This window comes from Octodon degus, unplaced genomic scaffold (assembly GCF_000260255.1).
Source record: "Octodon degus isolate 3935 unplaced genomic scaffold, OctDeg1.0 scaffold00107, whole genome shotgun sequence".
Lineage (NCBI taxonomy): Eukaryota > Metazoa > Chordata > Mammalia > Rodentia > Octodontidae > Octodon > Octodon degus.
In genome coordinates this window covers 8,811,340-8,820,852 of record NW_004524683.1, presented here as the reverse complement: position 1 = coordinate 8,820,852, position 9,513 = coordinate 8,811,340, and the positions used below count along the sequence as shown (strand labels likewise).

Here is a 9,513-nt window from a genome sequence, read left to right as displayed (position 1 = left end):
ATTTATAATGTAAATATATACCAATTTAAAAATTATGAATGCTCTGTCTTGGTTTTTTACTTGTTGCTGGGACAAAATACCCCACATTTAAAATTAAGGAAGGAAAGATTTATTTAGCTCACAATTATTGGAGGTTTTAGTCTATACTTTAGTCCATATTTGGCTAGCTCCAAGGCAGAGTAGTGTTGTAGGCAGCTGAATTAGATAGAAATATTATAGGCAATCAGAAAAGGCCAGCCCCTCAAGGAGACAAGATGGAAGACAAGGTGACTTTGCAACTTTGGAAGAGACAGACACTCCCTGATGTGGGCCAGACCTCAGGACAAAAGAATAAACAAATGTAGACACATACTTTCCTAGGAATGGGCACCAGGGATTGACATTCTAAGTAGGTATCAATCACCTTAAAAGAGCCTAAATGAGTCACTAACCCAACCCCCAACAGGAAGAGACCCTGTCCCACATTCATGCCGGCTTGCTATGTGACTCACTTCCCCATTTGACACTGGATTTTTAAGTCAATTTTACCTAAGCAATGGTGCTTGTAATCTTATTGGTTGACCATAGCTTTGTCCCACCTCATGCCCACCTAAGTGAGTTCCCATGTTCTCAACCCCTTCTGTCCCTCTCTTGGACAGAAGCTTTCTTTCTCCCAATAAATATGTTCTGCTCATAACCTCCGTTTGTTCCTAAAATTCATTCTTTGGTTTTAGAGAAGACGAACTCATTCCAGGTCAGATCGGGAGATCATTTTCCTCTACATCAGTAGCACATTGCAGAGGGCAGCAGTTTATGGTGGCAGAAAACAGCAAAGCAAAGGGAAAACCAATAGATGCAGCTTCTAGCAAGCCTCTCTCCCTTCCTTTTATGCTGACTGTGAAGACTGGAGCTCCTCTGAGGAAGTAGCACCCTCTACTCTTCTGAATTTTTTTAAATTTCTTTTTTGTGTTGAGTCACCTTAGGGTGGGCCCTCCACATCTTAGGGAGGATCCTTCATGACCTAGGGAGGGGCCTCCAAGCCCTAGGGTGTAGAATTGCTGAGCAGATTTAGTTAAGCTTTTAACTTCTCAAGTTGACACAATGAGCACATTTTTTGAGCACATTAATTAGGCCGGCAGCACTGACAAGTGGGAGGTATTGTTGTTGTTATTGTTGTTGCTGCTATTGTTGTTGTTGCTGTTGTCATTGTTGTAGTTAGTGAACCTGTGGTGCATGTGCAGGAGGACCAGGGCCTTAAAGGTTAGCCACAATGGCTGAAAATGGTGATATTGAAAATATGGCTACTCTGGAGCCAAAATTTGTCATCAAATTGAGTATTATTTTGGAGACTTCAATTTACCAAGGGGCAAATTTTGAAAGGAACAAATCAAATTGGATAACGGCTGGGTACCCTTGGAAATAATTATAAAACTCAACAGGCTCAACCGCCTAACAACAGATTTCAATATAACAGTGGAAGAACTGAACAAATATAAGGCAGAACTCATGGAAATAACTGAAGATAAAACTAAAATCAGAAGTCTCCACACAAAGCCCTTTGTGAAGTGACTGATGAGTAATAAAATGATGTAAAACACAAATCCACTTACATTAAAGGCTAAATTAAGAGCTAAACTGGATGCAACTGACTTGATGACATCAATGAATGGCTAGAAGATAAAGGTCAAGTACTAAATATCCAGAGGAGAGAGAGAGAGAGAGAGAGAGAGAGAGAGAGAGAGAGAGAGAGAGTGGTGTGTGTGTGTGTGGCCAGCTCAGCCCACCAGGGGGCGGGACTGGCTGGCATGTGGTGCTGGGGGATTGAACCGCGGTCCCTGATGCCTTGCCAAGCTTGTTCTAGGTAGGTGCTTTAGACCACTGAGCCATCTCTCCAGCCCCTCAAAGCATTTAAAGGATCAGTATTTTCTGTGTTTGATAGCACTGAATCTGCTAAGACATTTGTAGAAACTCCGGGCCAGAAGTATAAAGACACAGACTTGCTAATACTTTTTAAGGGAGATTATTTTGTGAAGAAGAGGAAGAAGAAGAAAAAGAAGAAGAGGAAGATGATGATGATGATGAAGAGGAGGAGGAGGGGAGGAGGAGGAAAAAGAGAAGGAGAAAGAAAAAAAAAGAAAGAGCAGAAACTAAATTAAGAGCTAAACTAGAGCAAGAAGAAAAACAGAAGTTAGCAAAAGATGTTAAAATAAAATCTCTAGAAGAAAAGATTGGATGCTTGCTGAACTTTTCAGATGATTTAGACAATCAGACCTGTAGAGAAGGTTTGTATGTCTTTTTCTCAAATCATGATGAAATAAAATGGATAGACTTTGTCAGAGAAACAAAACAGGGAATACTTCTATTTAAAGAAAAAGCCAAGGAAGCACTGGATAGCGCTTCCTTGTAGTGATCCTCCTGTTTACAGCCTTGTAGTGATCCTCCCTTTTACAGCCTTTTCTTTAGCACAGGATAGAGCCAAAGATGCAAACAATGGCAACCTATAATTAAGGAACAAAGAAGTGACGTGGGAAGTATTGGAAAGAGGTGGATAAAGAAACTCTGAAAAAAAAATCATAGAAGATCAACGAGCATCCCTAAACAAATGGAAATCAAAAGGTTGCAGATTTAAAGGAAAAGGAAATAAAGCTGTCCAGCCTGGATCTATAAAAGAAAAGCACAGTTTCATGACAAGAAAGTGGTAATAGTGATGAAGAATGTGATGAAAATGCTGCAGCTGGACCAGTGAAAAGAGTAAGAGGAAAAAACAAAGAAGAACCTGCATTAAAACAACAGAAAACGGTGTCAGAGACCAGTAGTTTAGTAAACATTTTTAAAAATTTCTGCGTAGGTTTTAAGCTGCTTTTTGTCTGTGGAGGCTTTTAAAAAGAAAACTGAATTAGGTCTACTTGTAAAGAAGGATACTTTTGTTGTTTTCGTTAGGCCTCCACCCATATAACGGTCCTACCAGGTCATCATGACCACGAGTCAGCCCGTCGTGGGGATCCCAGAACCAACTACCAGCTGCTCCTGGACTGACTCACGTCTTCTTCCCCCTGGTTAACTGGTGAACTCCGTCTTTTGTTTTCTTCCAGGGCCAAGCCTTCCCCAGTCTGCACCTGTTACAACACCATACTGCCCGTACAAACTCCACCCCCAACCCAGTCCAATAAATTGTTTGCTGGCCTGCCTCCCCCCCCCCCCAAACCTTGCTTCTGTTCTACAGCCCTCCCATGCAGAGCAATAAACGATTTCTTTACTTTTCTTTTTTGGTGGAACTGAGGATTGAACTCAGGTCCTTGCACTTGCCAGGAAAGCACTTATTCCACTGAGCCATCTCCCCAGCCCGATTTCTTTACTTTTCTCGTGCTTCTCTTTCCTGCCAAAGGAAGGAAGTTTACAGTTTCACTTTGTCTTTTTGTTGTTTTTATCCGAACATTGCTTTAATGTATAGATCTGTATGTGTTCAGATGATTCAAATATTAAAAGGAAAATTATTCCACTAAGTAGTCTTTGCATTATGAGAATGTACTAATATAAAATAATAAATTATATACCATATAAAAAGTAAAATAGGGCCAGACAAATAGCTCAACAGATTAGAGCACCTGCAAGCAGGCATGTTCCATCTCGGGTCCTGCCGTGCTGGCCCTGCCCCCAGGGCAGGCTGAGACAGTGATTGAGACTGGGCATGGTGGTGCACGCCTGTAATCCCAGCTCCTTGAAGGCTGTAAACAGGAGGATCACTACAAGTCCGATCTAGTAGTGAGATCCTGAACACCCTATGGACCATTCCATAAAAATACAAAGGAAAAAAACAAGTAAATAAGGCAAGAAAAACAAAAGACGATTTTCAGTAGAAATTGCGAGAGGACACTATACTGTCATCTTACTTTATTTAGATCTTGAGAATGAGTAGGATTCAGATAGGCCTATGGTCTTGAGAAGGGAATTTCAATTGAATTAAACAACTTCAGGAAAATCCCCAAAGCTGGGAAGTACAGTACATTTTAAAAGGACAATTTTTAAAAAGCGAATTCTAGGCCAGCCTGACAGCTCAGCGGACTGAAGCACCTGCTTAGGCAGAGCAGGGTTCAATCCCTGTCCTGCCACACCGGCCCAGCCTGCAGGGTGTGCTAAAACGTCGATTGAGACTGGGCATAGTAGCAAGCACCTGTAATCCCAGAACTTGGGGGACTAAAAACAAGAGAAGCACTACGAGTCCGATCTACGTAGTGTGACCCTGTAGACTGTCCTAAATACAGGGGGAAAAAAAGCCAATTCCACTTGGCAATGAAAGTAGAAAATAAAGAGTGCTAGGAATTGAACCCAGGTCCTTGCACTTATATGCAATTGACCACTGAGTTATACTGAGCCCTGTGCATTTTAAACACCAGATTAAGGAATATGAAGTTGAACATACATACAGTATAGACAATGGGGAACCAAAACAGTGGTGGTTGTGATATATCTATATAGCATTGCAACACTGAATATAAAGTATTTTTTGTATCTTTTGTCCTATTAGTCTGTGTTTTGTATGTAGCACAGAATGATCCCTCCATAAATGTTTCCTCAGTGAATGAATAAACAATCTATGATACCCAAGAGTCTATTTGAAGAGGAGAAATGGAAAACATAAAGACCTCTTTGGTAATTCCAAGTGTCTTCTCATGAGTTGTTAGTGGCCTCAATTTCAATAATGACAGTAGGAAAATAAAATGCCCTGACTATCATGCTTGTATCCTACTGTTCTTAAAAACTAATATAATGTATATTTGTTATCATCAGTACAATGACTTGGAGTAATAGGGTGATTCCTTTAGTAGATTATGAAGCTATATTTTGTAATTTCTAATCTATTTTCCCTTTTAAACAACTACAAAAAAATAAGCTACTACTTGTAAGTCATTATAAGTACATATATTGAAGGTTAGCAAGTTGCTTCAGCATACCTGACCATTAATAATGAAACTTATGTGGGGCTCTTCTGGGACTGGGAATTGATATAGACAAAGTTGCAGGAGGATAGAGTCAAGGACATCTAATAATAATACTTAAAACTGGTACAGTGTTTTACAGTTTTCAGGTGGGAAATGAAGCATTGCTGAAGAAATATTGAGTTGTGCTGGCCGAAAATATAGCACTACTATTTTCATTTCTAAATACTGTTTATAACTCTTTATTATTATGAATATAACTTATTATGAGTATAACTCATTATTCAATTCTAATTACTTAGCCCCTCAGTCTCCATTATATACACAGGAAAGAGTGGTGCAGAATAACTGTATCTTAATCGAGGCCACTAGCAAGTAGGTTACAGAACCAGAAGCCAAATTAAGTTTGTTAAATCCTGAACCTAGTGAAATTTCCTTCCTATGCCACAGTTGTCCTGCCTAGAAGCCAAATAATTTTGAGGGTAGCATGAAAAAAGTGACCATTTATTATTTCTCCAGAGATTGAAATTTGGCTAGAAAGGACTATCAGTCTGATTAACTCGAAGAGGATGAGAAGGCAGATTTCCCAATGCAAACTGAGAACCACTCTATTATTGTCTATCGTCAAATAGTAAAACTGGAGGGGGAAAGGAGAGAAAAGAAGGCAAAAACAAGAGGAGAAACAACAGATGAAACAAAATAGCAGCAGTGATTTTTGGCAAGAGACATTAGAAATATTAGTAGATGGGATACTGATGAAACCCAAAGTAAGATCTTGTTGATATTCATCTTGTTTAGAGTAAATATGGGGTCAACAGTGTTCTTGAGAAAAACTGGCTGCTATTGTTGGCATTTTCCAGCTCATTTCAAGATCAACCTAAACATTGGTTCCTACTGAAATAACATTATCAGGGCTGGAGAGAGAGCTTAGAGGCATAAGCACCTACCTAGCAAGCACAAGGACTGGAGTTCAATCCCCAGCCCCACATGCCATGCAATCTTGCCCCAATGCCTAGGCATACTGTCTAGGCCCCAGACGTGGGTGCCAACTATATGGCACCGGAACTGGGCATGGTGGTGCACACCTGCCAACCTAGCACTCCAAAAGTTGAGTGAGAAGGATCTCTGCAAGTTCGAGACCAGGCTGGGGTCTACAAAAAGTGAGCACAAGGCCAGCCCAAACTGCATAGTGAGACTCTGTCTCAAAAAAGAGAAAGAAAGAAATAACTATCTTGTTGATGTTAGAATTATTGTTCTAATGTTTTAAATACAAAGGTCAACATAAAGACAACCTGGAGCATATAGCCTATTTCTGGAAACAAATATTAAAAAAATAAACACATAAATATGTAAATACAAATGGTGAAAATATGGCATGTAAGTCATTTGGGAATATGCAAGGTATATTTGGGAATAACAAGTATAATCAATTGATTGGAACAGAGTTCATGGTGAGAAGTAGCAGATGGGAGATATTGTGAAAAGCTTTAAAATGTCAACTTAAGGAATCTGAATTTTCTTAGGTTGGCAAGAGAAATTGATAAAAATGTTTGAGCAGGAGCATAACCCAATAAAAGGAAATGCTTTAGCAAGATTAATCAGACAGAAGTATAATGGAATGAATCAGGAGAATAGAGTCTGGAAACAGAGGACGAATGTGAGGAGGTAATAAAAGCCTGTAGGGTGGGGGAAGAAAAAAAAAAAAGCCTGTAGAGGGCATAGGACACAAAGATGTCCAGACACAGGGCAAATGGGCTGAAATCTAGCCTGGACTCCCATCCCTGCACTGACAGCACTGCATCTGGGAGCCTTCTGCTAACTTTCACCAAGGGACCACAATCTGTGTTAGCTCTCTTTGAGCCTGCTTCCCTGCTGAGTTGACACATTTGAAAGAGTCATGAGAGTCTAACGATACTCCTTTAATAACATTTCAGTGTCCAAGGTGAAAACACAAATAACAGGGAAGAATAGATGACATTTTAAGACAGCTCTTTTAATGTCTGGAATATTTTGAACTAACCTTAGAGACAGAATTTTAAAGTTGCGTTTGTGAAATATCATCAACCTCTCAAGATGGAATAGAAATCTGTGCTGAAGGTATAGAGCAGAAGGAGGGCTCTGGCCTCTCTGGATGAGGATTCAGGTATCATCTGGCAAAAAAAAAAAAAAAAAATCATATGCAACTGTCATGTGCATAATGATGGAACTTATTTCAGCTTTCATTTCAAAATGTGGAACAATACTGGGCATGGTAGTTCATGCCTACAATCCTCATACTAAGGAGGCTGAGACAGAAAGATCAAAGTTCAAGACCAGCCTGAACTGCATAAGGAGACCCTCTCTCAAACCCCACTCCCAAATGTAGAAGACTGACACCTATGCTTCCCGGTAATACTAATTATGTTTGGATACATATGAAACACTAGATGAAGGTAAGATAGAAAAAGATATTTAAGAAATGACAAGGAAGACCATGATTAAAATTATATTCAGTGGATTGGACCTATTGCCAATTCTGGCATTTTTCTTATAGTAGATTTTTGTGGTTGTCATCCTAAATTTATTACATTCCTCTCCAGTTGTGGAGCAACCAGAAAATTAGAGGACTCTAGCTCCAAAGGTAAGCTCCAACTTATCTAATCAAATGAAATCATCACATATCTCATTTTAAAGTGATTTAACTAGGAATAAAATAATATAAGTCAATTGGTATATGGTTCTTTCCTGATAATTTGGGATTCAGAAATTAACATAACCCTTTGGGCCAATGAGATATATAGATTGCTAGCAATTTATAAGAAAGAATGGCAGGCCAGGGAGATGGCTCAGTGGAATAAGTGCTTCCCTGGCAAGTGCAAGGGCCTGAGTTCAAGCCCTGTTTCAAAAAAGAAAGAAAGAAAGAAAGAAAGAAAGAAAGAAAGAAAGAAAGAAGAAAAGCTGGGTGTGGTGACATGCACCTGTAATCACAGCACTTGAGAGGCTGAGGCAGGAGTATTTCCAAGAGTTTGAAGGTAGCCTGGGCTACTTAATGAGTTCAAGGCCAGCCTGAACTACATAGCAAAACCTTATCTAAACAAAAACAAAAACAAAAAAAAAGAAGAAGAAGAAGAAGAGGAGAAAAAGAAAAAGAAATGTTCTCATACTTTTAAGAGATCTAGTAATTGCAAATCTCTTACCATCCTGACAAACAAAAGGATGCTTAAGGGTTGGCCAAAGAGCTCAGCAGATTAAAGTGCCTGCAAGCAGATACAGGGGCTGGGGATCTCCAGGCTTGCTGTACCAGCCCCACCCCCCGAGGCACGCTGAGATGGCAATTGGTACTGGGCGTGGTGGTGTGGGCCTGGAATCCCAGCACTTGGGAGACTGTAAACAGGAGGATCACTATGAATCTGATCTAGTAAGAAAAGGTGGCTATTGGTAGCATATGGTAAATGCAAAGTTAAATCAGGCTTGGGCTAAAGGTGACACACACCAAAAGACTTATTGGAGGTGTGCAAGCCGAGATGTCGCACCCGTCACCACAAGCAAAGCCCTCCAACCCTAGTAATCCCCGAGTCTTCTTCGATGTGGACATCGGCGGGGAGCGAGTTGGTCGAATTGTTTTAGAATTGTTTGCAGATATTGTACCCAAAACTGCAGAAAATTTTCGGGCATTATGTACAGGAGAAAAGGGCATTGGATCCACGACGGGCAAGCCTCTTCATTTCAAAGGATGTCCTTTCCATCGAATTATTAAGAAGTTTATGATTCAGGGTGGAGATTTCTCAAATCAGAGTGGAACAGGTGGAGAAAGTATTTATGGTGAAAAATTTGAAGATGAAAACTTTCATTATAAGCACGATCGCGAGGGCTTGTTGAGCATGGCAAACGCAGGCCGCAACACTAACGGCTCTCAGTTCTTCATCACGACGGTTCCAACCCCTCATCTGGATGGGAAGCATGTGGTGTTCGGGCAAGTAATCAAAGGAATAGGTGTGGCAAGGATTCTGGAAAACGTCGAAGTCAGTGGTGAAAAGCCTGCCAAATTGTGCGTCATTGCGGACTGTGGAGAGCTGAAAGCAGGTGATGACTGGGGAATATTCCCCAAGGATGGCTCTGGTGACAGCTATCCAGATTTCCCTGAAGACGCGGATGTGGATCTGAAGGACGTAGATAAAATTGTATTAATAACTGAAGACTTAAAAAACATTGGAAATACTTTTTTCAAGTCTCAGAACTGGGAAATGGCCATTAACAAATACACAAAGGTTTTAAGGTATGTGGACAGTGCCAGGGCCGTTCTGCAGGAGGCCGACGGGCCCCGGCTGCAGCCCGTGGCCTTGAGCTGTGTGCTCAACATCGGCGTGTGCAAGCTCAAGATGTCGGACTGGCAGGGAGCCGTGGCCAGGTGTGTGGAGGCTCTTGAAATAGACCCGTCAAATACCAAAGCACTGTATCGTCGCGCTCAAGGATGGCAAGGATTGAAAGAATATGATCAAGCATTGGCTGACCTTAAGAAAGCTCAAGAGATAGCACCAGAAGATAAAGCTATCCAGGCAGAACTGCTGAAAGTCAAGCAGAAGATCAAGGCACAGAAAGATAAAGAGAAGGCAGTGTA

The 9,513-nt window shown here is 40.7% G+C and overlaps 1 protein-coding gene and 1 pseudogene across 1 annotated transcript in view; both read left to right on the top strand.

Annotated features, from left to right (window-relative positions):
- Positions 1-1,249: 1,249 nt before the first annotated feature.
- On the top strand, positions 1,250-3,015 carry LOC101561165 (annotated as a pseudogene).
- A 5,396-nt stretch (positions 3,016-8,411) lies between these two features.
- Positions 8,412-9,513, top strand: part of LOC101560768 (peptidyl-prolyl cis-trans isomerase D) — a 4,135-nt gene continuing 3,033 nt past the window's right edge. The window contains exon 1 of the mRNA XM_023724189.1: positions 8,412-9,510. Within this exon, the coding sequence (XP_023579957.1) occupies positions 8,420-9,510 (1,091 nt within the window). The 5' untranslated portion in view covers positions 8,412-8,419. The remainder of the gene's footprint in view (positions 9,511-9,513) is intronic.